Source organism: Dendrobates tinctorius, unplaced genomic scaffold, assembly GCF_039654945.1.
Source record: "Dendrobates tinctorius isolate UK_male_01 unplaced genomic scaffold, ASM3965494v1 ptg000059l, whole genome shotgun sequence".
Lineage (NCBI taxonomy): Eukaryota > Metazoa > Chordata > Amphibia > Anura > Dendrobatidae > Dendrobates > Dendrobates tinctorius.
Window position 1 is genome coordinate 19,658,967 of NW_027361727.1, and position 23,577 is coordinate 19,682,543.

General features: G+C 43.2%; 1 protein-coding gene across 1 annotated transcript in view; it reads left to right on the plus strand.

Annotated features, from left to right (window-relative positions):
• Window positions 1–832: 832 nt before the first annotated feature.
• LOC141092401 (receptor-type tyrosine-protein phosphatase beta-like) overlaps window positions 833–23,577 on the plus strand; it is a 239,049-nt gene continuing 216,304 nt past the window's right edge. Inside the window, exon 1 of the mRNA XM_073578524.1 lies at window positions 833–1,240. Coding sequence (XP_073434625.1) covers window positions 1,178–1,240 — 63 coding nt within the window. The 5' untranslated portion in view covers window positions 833–1,177. The remainder of the gene's footprint in view (window positions 1,241–23,577) is intronic.

Consider the following 23,577-nt stretch of genomic DNA (forward strand, 5'->3'; position numbering starts at 1 on the left):
GCGCCGGACCTCTCCCGGCGCCTGCGCACTGCAGTACTCTGCTCTGCCCTCAACAGAGCAGAGCAGTACGCTTTCGCAGGAGCCACGACAGGCAGCAAAGAAGAGGACATCATCGTTAGAAGGGAGGCGCCAGACCGGACCGCGACACCCATCGGACCGCCCCCCGGGTGAGTATAATCTAACTCTTTTTTTCTTATCTTTCAGGTTACATCGGAGGCTTATCTACAGCATTACAGAATGCTGTAGATAAGCCCCTGATGGCGGTGCCGGCAGCTGATAGGCGAAAAATAGGGTGATAGATTCCCTTTAATGGGATGTGCCATAAATATCTGACGTGTGGGTACCACCAATGGAGACCCTGATATACCGAATTGACATTTTTGGAGCTCTCGATCATAGAGGAATGGTTTATCTTGGTGATATACCACTTGGTAAGGTGAGGATACCCCTAAACGCAGCCTGCCAAGTGTAATAGTAGGGTGGCAACTACAGCGGGTGCAGGGGTTGCAGTCACCCCCGAGTCCTGGATTTTAGGGGGCACAAAAGGTCCTTTTTTGCCCATATGATAAGACAAATAGTATGAAATGCATGATAATTGGTCCTGTTAGAGATCTTGCATTGGTGGAGCTTCAAGTTACACAGCTGAGTGATACATTGTGGGCACATAGTAACCAGTATGGGGGGCTATGAGGGGTCTTACTTTTTTCTTGGACATTGTCATGTTTTCAGAGAGGGAGGTTCTTTGCTTTCTAACCAAATTCTGCAGGAATGTGAATGGGGAGGGGGAGATCTACTTCCTCACAGTCCTGGTGGGAAAGGAATTCAGACCAGGAGACCCCCTCATCTTCCCTACCCAGTGACTACAGGGTGACAGCCCCACACAATGCAAGCAATGACTTGACCCTTTGCTCACCCTTCACACTGCAGCCCTTTGCCTCCAGAGGTGGCCAAGCCAGGACTGAAGGTGTTAATGGGTCCTTCATTTTGACACGAGTTTGCTCCACCCAAAAAAAAAAAAGTTGTGCTTTCCCCTCCAGATCTACTCACATTTCTGTGGAGCATGAGAGTGAACACAAGAGCTGAGACTGCAGAGAACTGGGTGACAGAATCCACAGACACTATCACTGCCATGTCCTGGGGGGACACCACAGCCTGAGTGGGTGACTGAGACCTGGTGATGGGGGCTCTGACTCCTGTGCTGCAGCTTCTGCTCCTCATCACTGCACTGCTCCTGCCTAAGGTGAGACCCTCAGCCACAGCAGCTGCTGAACCTTTCAGGATGTGTAGATGTAGCAGAGCTGGGCTTGTCAATACATGATTTGGGGCTATCTATCCAAGTTGTGATCACTGCAGTCCTATGTAAATCCATAACACAATGTAATGACAAACAGGGCTGTGGAGTCGGAGTCGGTGCTCATTTTGGTGGAGTCGGAGTCGGTATAAAATGGAGCGACTCCGACTCCTAAAATATATAATAAATTGGGTACAGTAGTTCAATGCAGGATGTGCTGAATATTTTTTCATAGGAGTTTGGGAAAGTTATGAAATGTCCTATAAATGGCTGTTCTATTCCTGATCTAAGGCTACATTCACACACAACGTTTTTCCTGTGTTTTTTGAGGATACGTTTTTCAGCTGCAAAAGCAGATCATCTTTTTAAAAAACCGCATCACCTGAAAGGTTTTTGAGCTCATAGATAATGTTTTCAATAGCAAAAGCAGATTAGAAATCTGCTCTATCTATATATCCATATCTGTCTCTCCATATCGTATCTGTACCAAAAAGAATGAAAACCGGGTAGTACACCAATATATATTCTGTTCTATCTAAATATCTTGATTATTGGATCATAAAAATGATTAAATGTCTGAGGTTCACATTGTACTACAATAAATTTTTCACTTAAATATAAGCAATATGTGTGGGAGTCGGAGTCGGAGTAAGGGAAATTGAGGAGTCGGAGTCGCAGGTTTGGCTTACCGACTCCACAGCCCTGATGACAAACTTGGCTCTGCAAAAAAATTGTTCAAAGGCTAAATATATACATTGCAATAGTTAATATATACAGTCCCATACAATGACAGGCAGCTTAGAAATATGTGTGTGGTTTATTTCTGCGTGTACAATTATATTATTTTCTATTTATAAAATCTGATAGGTGTCAGATTATCAAATATTGTGGATTAGTAACAATTCATAAGTATATAAAGCCTAAACTTGTGCAGCGTACAGACATTTCCAGGGGACTTGTTATTGGTTTGCAGTAACTAGTGCTGAACTCTGCTTGAAACTGGAAAACTTGAAATTCTGGATTATCAGATTCTCCAGATGATCAAATATTAGATTGTTACGGTTCCAATCTTTCTGACATGCGCTGATCACTAATATTTAATAGCACCACACTCCCTTAAAATAGCCATATATCATGGAGTGAGTATTGCTCATGCACCTGAGCTGCTGACCCCATTCATTTTTTTTTTTATGGGGTCCTGTATAAATCCAGGGATCTCCAGTCCATGAAAAGTGACTGCACCTAGTCCTTACTGCTGGCTGGATCAGGCTGTGATTATAAGGGTTGTTTCATACATAGTGGTGTTTTTGTTTTTTTTTGGGTTTTTTTTTTGTTTTTTTTTTTTAGGAAAGAGGCCACATTTTTGTCATTTTGTATTTTCTTGGCAATAGGAAAGTTTAGATCTCGCCGTAGAAAAAACTTTTTTTTTTTTTTTTCACTTTCGGAGAGTTGTTTTGTGATCAGTGGCTTTTTTTTTCATAGGACTTTAATTGATTTTATCATTCATATTATTTTTTTTTTTTTTTTTAATTAAAAAAAAAATCCCTTGTGTGCCAAATCCTAGAGGGGTTATCATATATGGACCTTGTGTGGCCCGCCCTCTATTACCTAGAAGTCATTAACCCCTCATTATGGCTTCACAATATGGTGATAGTGAGATGAGAGATTCATTGCTGGGTCCGGTGTCCACATCTTACAGGATATCCTGACCGGGGCACACTGATAATTCTGGACAAGCATTCATATCCCTCCAACCCCTTAAGTGTCTCAGAGTGAAACTGTGTATTCCTCCTATATATCTATATATATTGTGTTGGATAATATTCATATAATGGGCACCCGGTGTCTGAATCTATAAACCGTGTAGGTTAGTTGGAAATAATTGACGCCTGATGTCAGGATCTAAGTACAGTACGGATAGATATCCCTGGTGTCTATATTGTGTCAGATAGTAGTTATATACTGGGCACCTGGTATGACCAATATATGATCACTAGTTGGGATATAACGTATTTTTCGGATTATAAGACTCACTTTTTTTTCTCCCAAAATTTTGATGGAAAATGGGGGTGCGTCTTATAATGCGAAAATACCTTACCAGCCACGGTAGAACAGGGTCTATATTTAACAGTATCAATAAAATGGATGTAATGTGTGGGAATCTGTATACTGTAGGGGTCTTTAGTGATATAGTGAGCTCCTGAGGTGTCCATCCATATACTGTACTGGTCCATAGTGATATGATGTACACATAGTATCTATCTATACGCATTTTACTGATACAATGTATGCCTGGTATATATCTATGTAAATTATATTGATAAAAGGGACCTGGGATCAGAATTAACCTCTTCACTACCAAGGGTGGTTTGCACTTTAATGACCGGGCCAATTTTTACAATTCTGACCACTGTCCCTTTACGAGGTAAGAACTCTGAAACGCTTCCATGGATCCCGGTGATTCTGACATTGTTTTCTCGTGACATATTGTACTTCATGATAGTGGTAAAATTTCATTCATATAACTTGCGTTTATTTGTGAAAAAAATGGAAATTTGGCAAAAATTTTGAAAATTTTGCAATTTTCCAACTTTGAATTTTTATGCTCTTAAATCACAGAGATACGGCACACAAAAAACTGAATAAGTAACATTTCCCACATGTTTTCTTTACATCAGCACAATTTGGGAACCAAAATTTTTTTTTTTGTTAGGAAGTTATAAGGCTGTGTGCACACGATGCAGATTTGCAGCGGATCCGCAGCGGTTTTTACCGCGCAGAAACGTTGCATATCCGCATTGTGATGTACAGTAGCCTTAAAATCAACGGAAAAAAAAAAATACCGCTGTGCAGACGCTGCGGATTTTTCCACGCGGTTTTCCTGCGGTACAAAATCCGCAGCATGTTACTTCTTTTGTGCGGTTTTCCATCTCCCCTGTTTCCAAATCCGCAGGGGAGAATCCGCAGTGGAAGACCGCACAAAAACCGCAAGAAAACCGCAGGAAAAATGGAAGAAATCCGCAGGAAAAATGCAGGTAATTTGACCTGCGGATTTCTTCAATTCTGCGCGGAAAAATCCGCAGGGCCAAAAAGTCCGTCTGCACTCAGCCTAAGGGTTAAAAGTTGACCAGCGATTTCTCATTTTTACAACACTATTTTTTTACGGACCACCTCACATTTGAAGTCACTTTGAGGGGTCTATATGATAGAAAATACCCAAAAGTGACACCATTCTAAAAACTGCACCCCTTAAGGTGCTCAAAACCACATTCAAGAAGTTTATTAACCCTTCAGGTGCTTCACAGGAATTTTTTTAATGTTTAAAAAAAAAAAATGAACACAACTTTTTTTCACAAAAAAAATTACTTCAGGTTCAGTTTTTTTTATTTTACCAAGGGTAACAGGAGAAATTGGGACTGCAAAAGTTATTGTGCAGTTTGTCCTGAGTACGCTGATACCTGATATGTGGGGGGGAACCACTGTTTGGGCGCATGGCAGAGCTCGGAAGGGAAGGAGCGCCGTTTGACTTTTTCACTGCAAAATTGGCTGGAATTCAGATCGGACGCCATGTCACATTTAGAAAGCCCCTCATGTGCCTAAACAGTGGAAACCCCCCACAAGTGACCCAATTTTGGAAACTAGACTCCCCCAAGGAACTTATCTAGATATGTGGTGAGCACTTTGAACCCCCAAGGGCTTCACAGAAGTTTATAACGTAGAGCCGTACAATTAAAAAAAATCATATTTTTTCCACAAAAATGATCTTTTCACCCCCAATTTTTATTTTCCCAAGAGTAACAGGCACCCAAAAGTTATTGTGCAATTTGTCCTGAGTGCGCTGATACCCCACATGTGGGGGTAAACCACTATTTGGGCACATGGCAGAGCTCAGAAGGGAAGCAGCGCCATTTAACTTTTTTGGCTGGAATTGAGATCGGACACCATGTCGCGTTTGGAAAGCCCCTTAGGCGCCAAAACAGTGGAAATCCCCCAATTCTAGCCCTAGCCCTAACCCTAGCCCTATAAATAGGGAAAAATAATAAAATAATTTTTTTTTTAACTAAGGGGGTGATAAAGGGGGGGGGGGTTGATTTACTATTTATGGCGGGTTTTTATTTTTGGCAGCTTGTGCCAGGTGTCAGCTGTGATAATCAGCTGACACCCGGCCGCAATCAGCTGACACCCGGCCGCGATCAGCTGCGCTCCCCCCGTGAGCGCAGCTGATCGCATTAGACGTACTATTCCGTCCTTGGGACTTAGGTCCCAGGTCACATGGACGGAATAGTACATCCAATATAGGAAAGGGATTAATGAACTGCATAGATCGGTTGGGATATATTTGACGCTGGGTGTCTACACTTAGGTATTACTAGCTAAAGAGCCCGGCGCTGCCCGGGCATAGTAACTAACTACTGTTAGTTATAACAAATTATAATGATTATATAATGTATATAGCGGAGTGTAGAGCCCCGCCCATTCCGCATAGCCACATTCACTATAATATCCCACATCATCCCGTCAGTCAGAGCTACCGGACTACTACCCCTAATATCCCACATCATCCCGTCAGCCAGAGCCACCGGACTACTACCCCTAATATCCCACATCATCCCGTCAGCCAGAGCTACCAGACTACTACCCCTAATATCCCACATCATCCCGTCAGCCAGAGTCACCGGACTACTACCCCTAATATCCCACATCATCCCGTCAGCCAGAGCTACTGGACTACTACCCCTAATATCCCACATCATCCCGTCAGCCAGAGCTACCGGACTACTCCCCCTAATATCCCACATCATCCAGTCAGCCTGAAGTCAGAACCAGAGTGCTGAGTGGAACGGTCCTAACTTCCATACTGGGGATCCCTTTAAGAGAGGCCTGGCATCAGAACCAGAGCGCTGAGTGGATTTGCCCACACTTCCATACCAATGATCCCTTTAAGAGAGCCTGGGATCAGAACCAGAGCGCCGAGGGATTTGCCCTAACTTCCATACATGAGATCCCTTTAAGAGAGCCTGGGGTCAGTACCAGAGCATTTGAAGGCAATTGCCCTGACTTCCATACGGGGATCCCATTAAGAGAGGCCTGGGTTCAGAATTAAAGCGCTGGATGGATTTGCACTGACTTCCATATTGGAGATCCCTTTAAGAAGGGCCTGGGGTCAGTACCAAAGAGCAGAGTGGATTTGCCCTAAATTCCATACCAATGATCCCTTTAAGACGCCCTGGGGTCAGAACCACAGAGCTGAGTGGAACTGTCCTAACTTCCATACCGGGGATCCCTTTAAGAGAGGCCTGGGGTCAAAACCAAAGCCCTGGATGGATTTGCCCTTACTTCCATACCAATGATCCTTTAAGAGGGAAGATGTGCCTACGGGATGGAGGATGTGTGATGGGTATATGGGCAGGGAGGGGGGGATTCATTTCTGTCATGTGCGCTCTGCTCCTTTCAGGGGGCAGACAATGGCTGGGAGCTTATGTTTCCGGGATGCTAAATTTCTCCCACCATGTCAGTGTCTACTGATGTGTTGTCAAGAGGGAAAACTCATGGTCATAGCAACCATGAGTTGGACAGACATCTGACTGGGATGATTTAGCGAATCCTGCTTTGAGCAGGGGGTTGGACGAGATGGACCAGGAGGTCCCTTCCAACTCTACGATTCTATGATTCAGTCACAGCTCAGCTTCTTTTAACCAGCTCTGGTGAAATGAGAGATGCTTCGTGATTGGTTGCAAGGAAAACTGTTGCTCATAGCAACCAATCACAGCTCAGCTTCTTTTGAACAGCTCTGGTGAAATGAAAGATGCTTCGTGATTGGTTGGTGATATATATATATATATACACACACATTCATTTTTATATAGAGAGATTTCTTTGAGGTTTTTGGATCTGAACTGAGTAGAAACTCCCAAGTTTTAAGAAAGATTTGGAGAGTTTCTATTTCAAAAATTCATAAAAAAAACTCAGTATGCAAATACATGCCCTTTACACTGTGTTCCACATTATTATGCAAATGATATTTTTCTCTGATTTTCCTAAATAGTCGGTACAAATGAGTCAGTCTAATAAAAGTCATCACCCGTTAGAGTATACATCAAATTTTATTGAAGAAACCTCCCAATAATAACAGTATAATCTCCAAAATGAATAAAAACTCAAATTGCACTGTTCCAAATTATTAGGCACAGCAGAATTTCTAAACATTTGATATGTTTTAAGGAACTTAAAATGCTCATTTGTGGAATTTGCAGCATTAGGAGGTCACATTCACTGAACGAAAAGGATATTTTGGAGTTAAATACCCTTCTGTGACATCACCTTCACAATTCTTGCATCCATTGAACTTGTGAGTTTTTGGAGAGTTTCTGCTTGGATTTCTTTGCATGAAGTCAGAATAGTCTCCCAGAGTTGCTGTTTTGATGTGAACTGCCTCCCACCCTCATAGATCTTTTGCTTGATGATACTCCAAAGTTTCTCCATAGGGTTGAGGTCAGGGGAAGATGGTGGCCACACCATGAGTTTATCTCCTTTTATGCCCATAGCAGTCAATGACTCAGAGGTATTCTTTGCAGCATGAGATGGTGCATTGTCATGCATGAAGAGGATTTTGCTCCTGAAGGCACGTTTCTGCTTTTTATACCATGGAAGACAGCTGTCAGTCAGAAACTTTATATACTTTGCAGAGGTCATTTTCACACCTTCAGGAACCTTAAAGGGCCCTACCAGCTGTTTCCCCATGATTCCGACCCAAAACATGACTCCTCCACCTCCTTGCTGACGTCGCAGCCTTCTTGGGACATAGTGGCCATCCACCAACCATCCACTACTCCATCCATCTGGACCATCCAGGGTTGCTCGACACTCATCAGTAAACAAGACTGTTTGAAAATTAGTCTTCATGTATGTCTGGGGCCACTGCAACCATTTCTGCTTGTGAACACTGTTTAGGGGTGGCCGAATAGTAGGTTTATGCACCACAGCAAGCCTTTGAAGGATCCTACACCTTGAGGTTCGAGGGACTCCAGAGGCACCAGCAGCTTTAAATATCTGTTTGCTGGTTTGTAATGGCTTTTTAGCAGCCACTCTCTTAATCCAATGAACTTGCCTGGCAGAAACCTTCCTCATTCTGCCTTTATCAGCACAAACATGTCTGTGCTCAGAATCAACCATAAATCTCTTAACAGTACAATGATCACATTTAAGTTTTTGGGAAATATCTAATATTTTCATCTCTTGACCAAGGCATTGCACTATTTGATGCTTTTCAGCAGCAGAGAGGTCCTTTTTCTTTCCTAAATTCTTTGAAACCTGTGCCCTGCTTAATAATGTGGAACATCATTCTTAAGTAGCTTTCCTTTAATTGAGCTCACCTGGTAAACTAAATATCACAGGAATTTGAGATTGATTTCAGTGATCCAAAGAGCCCTGATACACAATACCATCTATGAGTTTATTTGATAAACAAAAAATTACATCTTTATGACACTTAAATCCAATTTGCATAATAATTTGGAACACAGTGTATTAGTCCGATTTCCATCAGTCACCTAATTTTGTGGTAGATTTATTCTTGCTTCCCAGCAGGAAATCAGTGTAGAAATTTAAAGATGCCTTCTAATCTCATCTCATACAATGTATCTATGCATGTATGTATCTATGCATCTATTTGTTACGGGCTAGTGGAACGCACCAAATAAGGATGGTATTTAGGTGCGTTCGCAGCCCGGGGTCCACCGTGCAGAGGTGTTAACTGCTGCTCGGTAATGGCGGACGCAGTATAATAACGGAACACACGGGGTTAACCTCACCCAATGTGTACAGAGGCGGACTCTGTTATCTCACAGAGCCGCACAACCACCAAATAATAAATGCCGTAGCCTGTTATTGCTCACAGAGCTCGGCAGTGTGAGCGCTAGCGTATAGTCACAGAACTCAGCCCTTAGACCGCAGGACTGAAGTCCCTCTAGACTGCTAGCGCTCGGCACCGCGACTGCGATGCCAGCAAGGGTTAAATAAATTACGTGTGCACAGTGCCGCTCAGGTGGACGCCAGTAATCGCCCTGGGTTGGGCCAGATAAGCGCACAGGTTGCGCAAGGCGTTGCAGCGGCGTGGCTGTCACTTGCCGCAGTTCAATAGTGCCCTGCAGTGGGCGACACCATCGGACGCTAGTGTGCAGATGGCTGGTAGGCACTGTGGCCTATAGACTAGCCACCGACAGGCGCTGACTCGGACTCTGAACCCTACCAACATTCGTATCAAAAGGGAAGGGGTTTCATAATGAGTCAGTTACCACATACATGCATCCATCATCATACACTCCAAACTATTTGAGTCTATACTAGCGCATGGCCGAGCGGCCATGCGACCCTTTTATAGCGGCGTCCTTCTGGGACCTTCCTGACTTTCCTGATGGTCCAATCCGAGCTGGAGAAGGACCTGAGCATGTGACCTCCGATCTCCAATGAGAAATCTTCCCACAGGCATGCTCAGTGGACTGAAAGGAGGACTTAGTCCCTGGAGTAGCTCGCTGCTGACCAGCCTGCGTTGCTATAGTTGGACCAGAGGTGGCAGCAGCAACTAAACCTACAGAGCTGGTCTGAGCAGAGCGCCTGAAGCGACGAGTCTGCTGAGCAGCCTCCTGTGCGGCCGGAGAGGAATGGGAGACCGCCGAATGCAAGGCTCTGGATTCCTGCTGTGCAGCGACCGGATCCTGATGCCTAACACTATTATTATTATTATAGCGCCATTTATTCCATGGCGCATTACATGTGAGGAGGGGTATGCATAATAAAAACAATGTAGTAAACACTCATTATTATTTGAAAATAATTAAAAACATATATAAACAAGATGCTGAATGAATGAATGGGGACACACTCGCCATAGACTCGCCACAAACCAATGCGGTCTAACCGCAATACAACAAATGTCACAATGTGATAACAATCACAGCGACTTGCTGTAGTGCAACTGTATTTTAGAATGATGATTTTATTGTAAAGACAGCCAGGTTGTGGCAAGCTGTATGGCGCTAGCGACTTGTACCGAAGTCCATGGTAAGTGAGTCGCTTGTGACCTGCGACAGAAAATCTAGCTCATTTGGGAACATTTGTGACACTGTTGTGCAGTAACAGAATGTCGCAGGTCGCAATGTGACACCATAGGAAATCATTAGATGCGATGGCACAATGCGACACTGCGATTTCAGTATCCCGTGACACATACCTAGCCTAAAACGCTGGACATGTTCATATCCAATATTCCCAATCCAGCTGGGAGTCACTGTGACTATGCGAGCCGTCGACAGGACAAACTAAGAGCGGTCATAATGTGATGGCTTCTTCTGTAATGGAGAGGTGGGAGTTTGGACTGAAGTTGAATGTGTCCCGCAAAATCATATGTAAATGAGTGAAATTCTCATGGACTAGTTATTGGCATGCAATGCTTTATACAGTATAGCAAGTTTCTTACATAAGTAGAATAGAACAATCTGCTGCAGATGCCTCAGGGAGGAACAACGGGAAGGCGTGAAAAAAGATTGTACTGAGAATAATTAATGGGGTTTTCCCTTTTTATCTCCCCAGACTAGAGCTACACAGTGAAATGTGTCTCACAACACTGAAATTGCAACCTCACATTGCGACATTCCACGTAATGACTTCTTATAGTGTTGCGTTGTGACCTGCAAAATACTGCGACACAGGGTCACACATGTTTCCAAATGTGTCGGATTTTCTGTCACTGGTCGACAGGCTTACCATAGACTTTTGACTTGGGGGTGATATATCTGCAACCTGGATGTTTTTATTTCCAGCAAAATCAGAGCTTTAAAATATAAAATGCTGGATGTTTTAGTTTTGCAATAGGTTGGTGACTGCAGGAAAAAATCTCAAGGTAAAAGTTAATTTAAGTACGGTACTGACGTCACTTTACCTTATACTACTGTATATCATGAATGTGGTAAACCTGCAGCTTTGTCACGTATCTGGGTGATTTTTATGACAAAAAATATCATTTTGGGCAGCACGGTGGCTCAGTTCGAATCCCACTCATGACAACATCTGCAAGGAGTTTGTATGTTCTCCCTGTGTTTGCGTGGGTTTCCTCCGGGTTCTCCAGTTTCCTCCCACATTCCAAAAGACATACAGTTAGGTAATCTAGATTGTGAGCCCCTTTGGGGAGAGTGATGATAATGTGTGCAAACTGTAAAGCGCTGCGGAATATGTAAGTGCTATATAAAAATAAAGCTTATTATTATTACTATTTTGGGCCACAGCGCCTGTATTACCGACCACTTTGTCTTTATTTCATAATATTCACATTACCTGCCATAGAGCCCATATTACTGGTCACTGTGACAATATTTTCAACTACTTTGTCCATATTTTGCGATGACAATGTTACCTATCAGAGTGCTCATACCACCAGCCACAGTGCCGATTTGTGAGTGCTTACGTTAATTACCAGGCGATTCAAGCCAAAGCTTCCCCCACAGCCACATCTATAATGTCCTATGTACACAGTCCCTATAGCTCACTAAATCTTTCCCAAGGTGTGTCAAAATCATTACCCGTAGCTCCTGACAATCGTATCTCAGAGGAACCAGAATTTCTTGATCAAGGGACTTCAGAAAGTCGGAAGAAGGTAATTAAACGTGGCTGCTCAATATCTTTTTCTGTACGTATGGAGGAGGCTCAGGATCTGGGGTGCCAGCTGTGTTACGTCACCGGCTCCCAAATATCATCAAAGTCTCCTATAACCCTTAAATTGGTATCCATTGTAATCTTCAACCTGATGCACAAAAATCAAGTTGTCATACAGCTCCATCGATTGTAGAATTAAAAAAAAAAAAAGTTACAGATTTTGGAAAATGGCAACATAGGCCAAATATTTTTATTTATTTTTTTGTTGTAACTTTTTTTAATCACTAATATATAAAAAAATCCTTTTAAATTTTGATATTTTAAATTTTGACATCGCCGTAATTGTATTAACCTGATGAATCATGTGACCAGGTCATTTTTTTTTAGCGCAAAATGAATTCCAGAAAAACAAAATTCCAATAAACCATTATTATTTTATTTTTTTACTGTGCTTAGACTTTTTTCCCGTTTTTCTTTTTATTGTATTATATGGTAAAATGAAAAGTCATTCAAAGCTACAACTTGTACAGCAAAAATAAGCCATGATACATCATATAGTTATGTCACAAGGCAGGTAATGTTGCCATAGAAGCATAGATAACCCAGCAAAGAAGTAAAATATTAACTGTTTTCGCATTAAACAATAAAGAGTCTTTTATATGAGTGTTGCAGCTGGAATGTTTGGTGACGTAGTGTTGAATGTTTTTATTTTTCACTACTTCCTTATCCGTAATCCTTGACCTTTTTACAGCATTGCATCGGGGGCTTAGCGAGTGCATTCACTTTACACAACAGGATCTGCAGGTCCATTTCTTGTTCCTCTAGGCAGGGTAAATCCAATTTTCCTTACTCATGTTACCTACAAATTGTACAGAAGCCGCTGAATCACAAGTGCTTATAGTAAGGCCTCTTACACACGTCAGTATGTCCAGTACGTGTGATGACCGGTTTCACACGTACCGGAGACACTGACACACACAGACCCATTCAAATGAATGGGTCTGTGCACATGTCAGTGTGTTTCCACGAACCATGTGTCCGTAGGCAAAACACGCTGACATGTCTGTTCTTTACCGGCAGCACGGTCCACAAAATGTCCCTCGCACGTGCACACGGAGAACGCACATTGATGTAATACGCATCGGCACTGGAGAAGAAGTGCTACAGTAAGCGCTGTTCCTTGGTGGCAGGTGCTGAAGACAGCTCTCCTCATTCTCCACTTCTCTGCTGGCAATCGGAGCAAGCAGAGAAGAATGATGAGTTATATTAAAGTCAGAACGATGACAGCAGGTGGGGGATTTGGGGACTATTACTCCCACCATCCGACACCTGCTGCCGCTAATAACAGTGACAGCAGGAGCGGATGATTGGGGTATTCCTTCCCTGATGCCTGCAATCTAACTAAATGAATGAAAAACCCAACGTGGGTTCCCCCCTATTTTTTTTTTTTTAACCAAACAGGCAAAACCCTCAGCTGTCAGTTTCCGCAAGGCTGGTTATCAAGAATAGAGGGGTCTCCACTGTTATTTTTTTTTTTTTTTATTTAAATAAATAATTTAAAAAAAACGGGGGGGTCTCCCCCCATTTTTGACAACCAGCCTTGCTAAAGCTCACAGCTGTGGGCTGGTATTCTCAGGCTGGTAAGGGGCCATGGATATATGCCCCCCCTCCCAGCCTAAAAACACCAGCCTGCAGCTTCCCAGAAAAGGCACATCTATTAGGTACGCCAGTTTTGGCGCTTTGCCACTTGCCCTGTACCGGTGGCAAGTGGGGTAATAGTTGTGGGGTTGATGTCACCTTTCAGGTGACATCAAGCCCATGGCTTAGTAATGGAGAGGCGTCTATAAAACACCTATCAATTACTAATCCTATAGTTACAAGTTAAATAAAGACACAGCCAGAATAAATTCTTTTTATTTGAAATAACACGAAACACAGTTTTCCATTTTTATTATTACCCCTAATCCCAGCGAAGCCCTCGAACTCCTGTAATAAAAGTAAAATAAAAAAACAACAACATACCATACCTGTCCATTGTTCTGTCCCATGCCGTAATACATGTCTGGGGGCTAAATAGTTTTCAACCTGGATGGTGGGGATGCTTACTTGCCCAGGCCTCCAAACAAATTCTCTATCAGGATGCAGTGGACCCATATAGTTTAGATGGCGGCAACACAGGTGCAACAATACCGGTGAGACAACCGCTCACAGCCTACCAATACATGGAGGGGGTGGTTGCTTCATATATTAATGCACAATGAAGACTTGTATGCGGCGCTGATCACACTATGGCAATGCACAGTGTTGAGTTCATTTTCCCCTCCACCACTGAGGCCCGATGAACTCCCTCTTCTGGTAAAGAAAGGTAGTGAGCCTGATTATCAAGCACCTGAGACTAATGATGATGACTGGCTGAGTGGCTTTACTGACTGGATATAAGGCCGCCGAAGCCCTTCTGCCCTGCGGGTGATTTCTCTGAGGGATCCTTGGAGACCAGTCTGAATTCCTGCTCTTCTAAATGTAAGTTTTCTGCTCAGCTTTTTGCATTTGTGCTTTGACTTTGTTTTTGCTTTGTTTTTCTGGATTTCTGCCATTTCCTGCTGGGGTGAGCTGAATTCCTTTAGCGCTGTCTTCAGAAAATACCTGAGTGCTGATATAGTTTTTGAAGCCTAGCTGCTTCAGGGTCTTTTTCCATATCAGCCTGTTGGCTTATGTCTTTGATAGGGTTTTGGCAGATTGCAGACAGCAACCTTCCTTTCCTGTCCTGTTTAGTTAGCTTGGGCCCCATCGTTTGCTGGACGTAGCTTCCATTTTTGTGTCTGCCTCCTACAGTGACTCTATCACAACAGAATCACCCGCCATACCGCAGATCCTAGGGTACTCAATAGCAGGAAAGAATTGTAAAAAAAAAAAAAAAAAAGTGTGTATATTTTTTCCTCTATATCTCTGAGGCCGTAGGGGAATTTTTTTTTTCTCTCAATGAAGATAAAGCAATTGTCTGATCGTGTGGAGCAGCTCGCTGCAGAAGTGCGGGGAATTTCCGCCTACCTTGCTCATTCACATGCTGCTGAACCAAAGATTCCTACACCTGATGTATTTTTTGGGGATCGGTCTAAATTTTTGAATTTCAAAAATAATTGTAAATTATTTTTTGCCTTGAAGCCTAACTCGTCAGGGAGCTCCGCGCAGCAGGTTAAAATTGTCATCTCTTTGCTGCGTGGCGATCCCCAGGATTGGGCATTTTCTTTGAAACCAGATGATCCTATTCTGACTAATGTGAACGCATTTTTTCAAGCCTTGGGGTTGTTGTATGACGAACCTAATGCTATTGATCAGGCTGAAAAGACCCTGCTGGCATTGAACCAGGGTCGAGATTCTGCAGAATTGTACTGTCGAAAATTTCGAAAGTGGGCGGTACTTACTACCTGGAATGATAATGCCTTGGCTGCTCTCTTTCGGAAGGGTTTGTCAGAAGCCGTAAAAGATACTATGGTGGGATTTCCTGTTCCCTCTGGTCTGGACGATTCTATGTCATTAGCCATTCAGGTTGATCGGCGTTTGCGTGAACGCAGGATTGCACGAGAGGTGTTGCCACCAGTTGAACAGGTGTCTGAACCTATGCAATGTGATAGAGTTTTGTCCAGAGAGCAGCATCAGGAGTTCAGAAGGCGTAATAAGTTGTGTTTTTTCTGTGGAGATGCCTCGCATATTATTTCTGTCTGTCCTAAACGAGAGAAACGCTTTGCACACACGTTTTCTGTTGGTGGTGTTCAACCTAAGTTTCTTCTGGCTATTACTCTGATCTGCTCCCTGTCCACATTTTCCGCCAAGGCTTTTGTGGATTCGGGAGCAGCCCTAAACCTAATGGACTTGGATTTTGCTAAACGTTGTGGATTTCCGATGACACCTCTGCAGACGCCTATCCCTTTGAGGGGGATTGATGCTACTCCTTTGGCGAAAAATAAACCTCAGTTTTGGACCCAGGTGGTAATGCGGGTCGCCCCAGACCATCAAGAAAATTGCAGATTTTTGGTGTTGCATAATCTGCATGATACCATTGTTCTGGGGTTTCCCTGGTTACAAATTCATAATCCAGTTTTGGATTGGAAATCTGTGTCTGTGGTGAGTTGGGGTTGTCGGTGTGCCTTTAGTGAGGCTCCGGTGTTTTCCACCTCTCCTCAGTCGCATGATGTTCCTGACTATTTGGCGGACTTTTATGATGTATTTAGTGAGAATGAGTCTGCGTCTCTGCCTCCTCATAGGAGTTATGACTGTGCAATTGAACTGAGCCCGGGGTGTAAATTTCCCAAGGGTCGGCTCTTCAATTTATCTGTACCCGAGCACGAGGCTATGCGATCCTATATTAAGGAGGCGTTGGAGAAGGATTAGACCATCCTCGTCACCCTTAGGTGCCGGTATTTTTTTTGTAGCCAAAAAGGATGGATCATTAAGACCTTGTATTGATTATCGTGCCCTCAACAAAATTACTGTTAAATACAAGGGCAGCACGGTGGCTCAGTGGTTAGCACTGCAGCCTTGCAGCGCTGGGGTCCTGGGTTCTAATCACACCAAGGACAACATCTGCAAGGAGTTTGTATGTTCTCCCCGTGTTTGCGTGGGTTTCCTCCGGGCACTCCGGTTTCCTCCCACATTCTAAAGACATACTAATAGGGAATTTAGATTGTGAGCCCCATCGGGGACACTGATGATGATGTGTGCAAACTGTAAAGCGCTGCGGAATATGTTAGCGCTATATAAAAATAAATATTATTATTATTATTATTATTATTATTATTATTATTATCAGTATCCGTTACCCCTGATTTTGGATCTATTCTCTAGAGTTAAAGGTGCTTGCTGGTTTACCAAGCTTGACCTCAGGGGGGCGTATAATCTTATTCGCATTAAGCATGGGGATGAATGGAAGACGGCGTTTAATACTCCGGAGGGACATTTTGAGTACCTGGTGATGCCTTTTGGGCTCACTAATGCCCCTTCTGTCTTCCAGTGCTTCATGAACGATATTTTCCGATATTTTGTCGATAAATTTTTGATTATCTATCTGGATGATATTTTGATCTTCTCCAAGGATTGGGATTCTCATGTGGAACATATTCGGACTGTGTTCCGGATCTTGAGGGAGAATTCCCTGTATGTCAAGGGATCTAAATGCCTTTTTGGAGTACAGAGGATTTCTTTTTTGGGATTTATTTTGTCTCCGTCAACTATTGAAATGGACCCGGCCAAGGTACAGGCCATTTACGATTGGGTTCAGCCCACTTCTTTGAAGGCCCTCCAGACGTTTTTGGGTTTTGCTAATTTTTATTGGAAATTTATAGCAAAATTTTCTAGTATTGCCAAGCCATTGACTGATTTGACGAAGAAGGGTGCTGATGTGTTAAATTGGTCTCCGGAGGCTGTTTCTTCCTTTCAGGAGCTGAAGCGAAGATTCACCTCTGCCCCGGTTTTGCGGCAACCTGATGTCTCACTTCCATTCCAGGTAGAGGTGGATGCTTCTGAGATTGGTGCAGGAACTGTTTTGTCCCAAAGGGATCCTGTAACATCTAAAATGAATCCCTGTGCTTTCTTTTCCCGAAAGTTCTCTCCATCTGAACGTAACTATGATGTGGGGAATCGGGAACTGTTGGCCATGAAATGGGCATTTGAGGAGTGGAGACATTGGTTGGAGGGTGCTAAACATCAAGTCGTGGTCCTCACTGACCACAAGAATTTGATTTACCTAGAGTCGGCTAAGCGCTTGAACCCTAGACAGGCTAGGTGGGCCTTGTTTTTTACACGTTTTGATTTTGTGGTTTCTTTTCTTCCTGGAACTAAGAATGTCAAGGCAGACGCCCTCTCTAGGAGCTTCTTTGCTGATTCTCCTGTGGTGACCAAGCCTGCTACCATCTTAGGCGAAGGGGTAGTTCTTTCTGCCATCTCGCCCGATTTGAGACGTGCTCTAGAAGAGTTCCAGGAGGACAAACCTGAAAGTTGTCCCAGTGGAAAGTTGTATGTTCCTGACTAGTGGAAGAAGAGAGTGATGTCTGAAGTTCATTGCTCTGCTTTGGCTGGTCATCCAGGTATTTTTGGTACTAGAGATCTGGTGAGTCGGTCTTTTTGGTGGCCCTTCTTGTCTCGTGATGTCAGGAATTTTGTGCAGTCCTGTGGGACTTGCTCCCGGTCTAAATCGTGTTCTCGCTCTAGTGGGTTGTTGATGCCTTTGCCTGTCCCCAAGAGGCCATGGACCCATATTTCAATGGATTTCATCTCTGATATGCCTGTCTCTCAAAGGATGACTGTTATTTGGGTGATTTGTGATAGGTTCTCTAAGATGGTTCATCTTGTACCACTCCCTAAGTTGCCGTCTTCCTCTGAGTTGGTGCCCCTGTTTTTGCAACAGGTGGTTCGCTTGCACGGGATTCCTGAGAACATTGTATCTGACAGAGGAGTTCAGTTTGTGTCTAGATTTTGGAGAACTTTCTGTTCCAAGCTGGGAATTCAGTTGTCCTTCTCCTCTGCTTTTCACCCTCAGACCAATGGGCAGACAGAGAACAAACCAGACCTTGGAGTCGTATTTGAGATGTTTTATTTCCGCTGATAAGGATGATTGGGTTTCATTTTTGCCCTTGGCCGAATTTGCTTTAAATAATAGAGCTAGTTCTGCCACTTTGATGTCACCTTTTTTTTGTAACTTTGGGTTTCATCCTCAATTTTCTTCAGGGCAGGTGGAGCCCTCTGCCTGCCCAGGTGTTGACACTGTGGTGGAGAGAATGCACGAGATCTGGGACCAAGTGGTGGATAAGTTATCTCTCTCCCAGGAAAAGGCCCAGCGGTTTTCCAACTGACATAGGACCATTGGTCCACAGTTTAAGATTGGTGATATGGTGTGGTTATCATCAAAAAATATTGCTATGAAGGTGGCTTCTCCTAAGTTTAAGCCTAGATTTATTGGACCTTACAAGATTTTGGAGATTATTAATCCGGTCTCTTTTCGTTTAGCTCTTCCTGTCACATTTAAAATCCATAATGTGTTCCATAAGTCTTTGTTGAAGAAGTTTGTTGAACCTGTTGTTCCGGGGGTGGCACCTCCAGACCCTGTATTGGTTGAAGGTAACATGGAATATGAGGTAGAGAAAATACTGGATTCCCGTCTGGCTAGACGGAGACTCCAGTATTTGGTTAAGTGGAAGGATTATGGTCAGGAGGATAATTCCTGGGTCTCTGCCTCTGATATTCATGCCAAAAGATTGGTGCGTGCCTTTCATCGGGCTCACCCTGATCGCCCTGGTGGTGTGGTTGAGGGTTCGGTGACCCCTCCTCAAGGGGGAGGTACTGTTGTGAGTTCATTTTCCCCTCCACCACTGAGGTCCGATGAACTCCCTCTTCTGGTAAAGAAAGGTAGTGAGCCTGAATATCAAGCACCTAAGACTAATGATGATGACTGGCTGAGTGGAGTTACTGACTGGATATAAGGCCGCCGACGCCCTTCTGCCCTGCGGGTGATTTCTCTGAGGGATCCTTGGAGACCAGTCTGAATTCCTGCTCTTCTAAATGTAAGTTTTCTGCTCAGCTTTTTGCATTTGTGCTTTGACTTTGTTTTTGCTTTGTTTTTCTGGATTTCTGCCATTCCCTGCTGGGGTGAGCTGAATTCCTTTAGCGCTGTCTTCAGAAAATACCTGAGTGCTGATATAGTTTTTGAAGCCTAGCTGCTTCAGGGTCTTTTTCCATATCAACCTGTTGGCTTATGTCTTTGATAGGGTTTTGGCAGATTGCAGACAGCAACCTTCCTTTCCTGTCCTGTTTAGTTAGCTTGGGCCCCATCGTTTGCTCAGCCTATCTTTCTATCTTTGTGAGTGTTTTTTCATCTTGCTTCACCGTCATTATATGATGGGGGCTGCCTTTTACTTTGGGGTCTGCTCTGGGGCAGTTTAGATTTCCTTTTCTGTCTTTAGGCTATTTATCTCTCCGGCTGTGATCGAGGGGTCTAGGGCTCCGTAGGAACCCCCCCACGGCTACTGCTAGTTGTGTTGATAGGTTCAGGGGTCTGCAATCTGATAGTTGCAAACTTCTCTGGTTTTCTGGACGTAGCTTCCATTTTTGTGTCTGCCTTCTACAGTGACTCTATCATAACAGCACAGCATCCAGGTTAACAGCCTAGTAGTTACACCCTTCTATTAAATCAGGCGGGCAGCCCAGCGCTATCAAAATGCATCCCATGTGAACAGACACCACAGTTTACAAGACCAAATGGGCCCAAATGCATCCTGAAAAATAAAGTGCAAAAAAAACCACATAAAAAATGTGAGGTATTAGTTGATATTTTGGCCAAAATACGTAAGCTCGTAATCCTCGTCACGGATCCCCACGCTTACTAGTCCTAAGCATCTCTGCCTTTTTTGCTGTATTTTTGAGTTTTTGGAGGATTTTCAAGTCCTCTTTTTGTGCTATTGCTGCAACCTGGACGGTGCCAAGATGCGACCGTCCTGGCTGAAAACCACTGGTGAATGAGCAGCTGTGAGCGCAGCTTCGAGTGACTAGTGGTGACGTCACTGAAGCTTTGCTCACAGCTGGCCTGAACTGCAGTGAACTCTGGACCGTTGGGAAATGCCAGTGATGATGGCACCGCAATTCAAGCTCAGTGTCTTCACAGCAGATCATTGTGAGAATTTTTCACGCTCCGTAGAGGCGCTGTTCAAATTATGTCAGCACCAACTCTCCCAGCTCTCATGTGACATTGACATTGTGCCACATGAATGTTGCAGTGCTTACGTGGTATAGCAATTTCACCTAAGTGCCACAAGACACTGTGTGCGGGAGATTTTTGCAACGGAGACATTGTGGGAGGTGAGAATGAGTTGTGGATTTTTTAGATTTATTATTTTACATATCGCCTCACTTTTCTGGATGAAACTGAATGATTTTTTTTTTTTTTTATATGCTAGTATGAATATACCCTCAGTAAGGTTTCCTATCCTGAACATAGCTGACTGCTCATTTCAATAGTTTAACCAGCCGAAGATGCATTTACAAGATAGCAGAAGAAACTTTTCAAGTTTTAATATACATGTACAATAAGGGGGAAAGAACAAAAAAAAGTAGAAGTTCTGACTTCTTGTATATTTCTGGTAGTTCGGGGAGAGATTGAGGTGCCAATAAAAATAGGATACCGTATATGGATACTGGTGGCATTAATCTGAGATTCACAGAAAGTGAGGATCCGGTAAATACATTGTGACATCAAACAGAATTTTTGGCCGAGATCAAATGTCACATAGCCAAAGTCTTATCAGCCTGTGTATATAATGTATATGTGGGCGTTCTGTGGAATATAGGGGTCTATTATCCTCACAATGAAGGGATTTATTATTGTATTGTGTGTCGTGGATAAGCGTCTAGATCCAGGTGGTACATCAATGGATTCTGTATCTTTCATTCACAGCTGAAGTTACACGAACCATGACATCCTGAGCCTTTGAAACACTGTTGTGTACAGGGATTGACTACAAGCTTCTTTGAGATGCTGTTGCAGGGTATGTGCATTAAGGCCCATTCAGACGTCAGTTTTTCTTGTCCAAGTTTTGTCCGTGTTTTTCATGGCCAGTACTTGTAACTATTATAGTGGTTCTGCAGTTCGAGCGGACTGCAAAAAATCACGGATACCTTTCTGTTTTCTGCTCAAACTCGTCAATGCAAGTCTATGGGTCAATTTAAAAAATCGTTAAGCGCTCATACGCCATCTGTGTGCTGTTCATCTTTCATAGACTGTTTGGTAGGGGAAGCTTGAGAGACATCAATCAGTTCATTTTTTTTTTGTCAGAAAAAAAACCTGATGAGACTTTGATAGAAAAAAAATCTCACAATCTGAGCCAGCTCTGATGCAGCTCGCACTGTTTTTTTTTTTTTTTTTTTGCGTCCAAGAAAAGCCAATGTTTAAATGAAGCCTTACATGGTGACCATCACTTAAATGGCTGTATATTTATCACATGGAGGTGCAATAGACATGAGCGAATCAATTAGATGTGACTTAAACCTCCAAATAGTGTTTTTTTTTTTTTTGTTTTTTTTTTTTTTATCTCCAACAAAATGGTATCGACGCTTGCACAGTAGCATCTATCGGAACGCCATTTTGATGACTTTAATTTTTTTTTTTTTTACCCTGCAGTATTATAGACATAATGAGATACATGCTACTGCGCCGGTGCCATTTTGCTGAATGTTATTTTTTTTTTTTTTTTTTTTTTGAACCACTTAATGTTATATACAGTATGTAAAATAGGGGGCAGGTCACTGAAGAATCAGTGACCTGTCATAAACCCGTACAGATGAATATGTAATCAGAGCACCACATAAAGATCCCCCTACCACAGGCCGCCCCGGAGTACGAGACTCTCATTAATTGGAAACTGCAAATAAAGATCACACAACAGCCACAAGATGGATTTCATCAACCCAGGTATCATTGTAATCAGTATAATGGCGCCAACCTGACACTGTCTGTAGTTTACTGAGCACAATCCTGCTGACAGGTTCGCTTTAAAGTCTCCATCTATGTGCTGTAATGTTATGCCACATTTTTGAAAAACGTTGCTGTAACAGGTGAAACTTGTTGTTATGTTGCAGATACGTTATTTTTCTAGAAAGACTGCGTATCCTCATACTTTATAACTTTATATCAGTCTCCTAACTGGTGGCTTTTGTTAAAATGCTGTAGATCCAATTTACACGTTTTATGGTGGGGGGGTTATTTAGTATGCAACCAGTATTCCTCATATTTGTGCAGTTGTGAAGTTTTTCAGTAGAGTTAACTGACATGAAAGGAAATCATACTTCAGACCTCCAGTGGAGTTACAGGTGCAGGTGATTGGCTGCAGCGGTCACATATCTCAGTTGAGGGGTCATAGCTGGGGGCCTGGGTGCAGAAATCCTGGAAGCAACAGCACTGCCTTCGTTTTGTGGACCAGTAAGTGTCCTGCAATTAGAACCCCCACCAGTCAGTGAGGGATGTTATATTCTAGGGATATAGTGCCATCACTTATAGTGGGAAAACCTTCTAAAAGATATGTCTAGTGGCTTGCAGAGGTAGGAAATAACAAACTTGTGATTGCTGCAACTGATTACTGTACTCAGTGGCTTGTGTCATCAACAAATACCAGCGTAACGGCAGAGAGGCAGTGCTGTGTCATCAGCAAATACCAGCGTAACGGCAGAGAGGCAGTGCTGTGTCATCAGCAAATACCAGCGTAACGGCAGAGAGGCAGTGCTGTGTCATCAACAAATACCAGCGTAACGGCAGAGAGACAGTGCTGTGTCATCAACAAATACAAGCGTAACGGCAGAGAGGCAGTGCTCTACCTGGGAGGGTCACTATTGATGTGTTTGTTATTTTATATCTCTATAAGCCATTACAAGTGAATCCCTGACACCCTCCTTCATTTTTTGGAGGTGTTAAAAGAGGGTCATTTAATTTTATATAAATAGCTGCTCCTCTGGTAGTTTGTATTTGGAAAACATTTCATACCTGGTACTGATCACGGAGGACATTTCTGTCCCCACATATTCGTTACATATTAATGGAGAAACGTAGTGATAACTAGTATTTGCAGGTTTGATTAGGAATTTAGTTTTGACGTACAGATTAC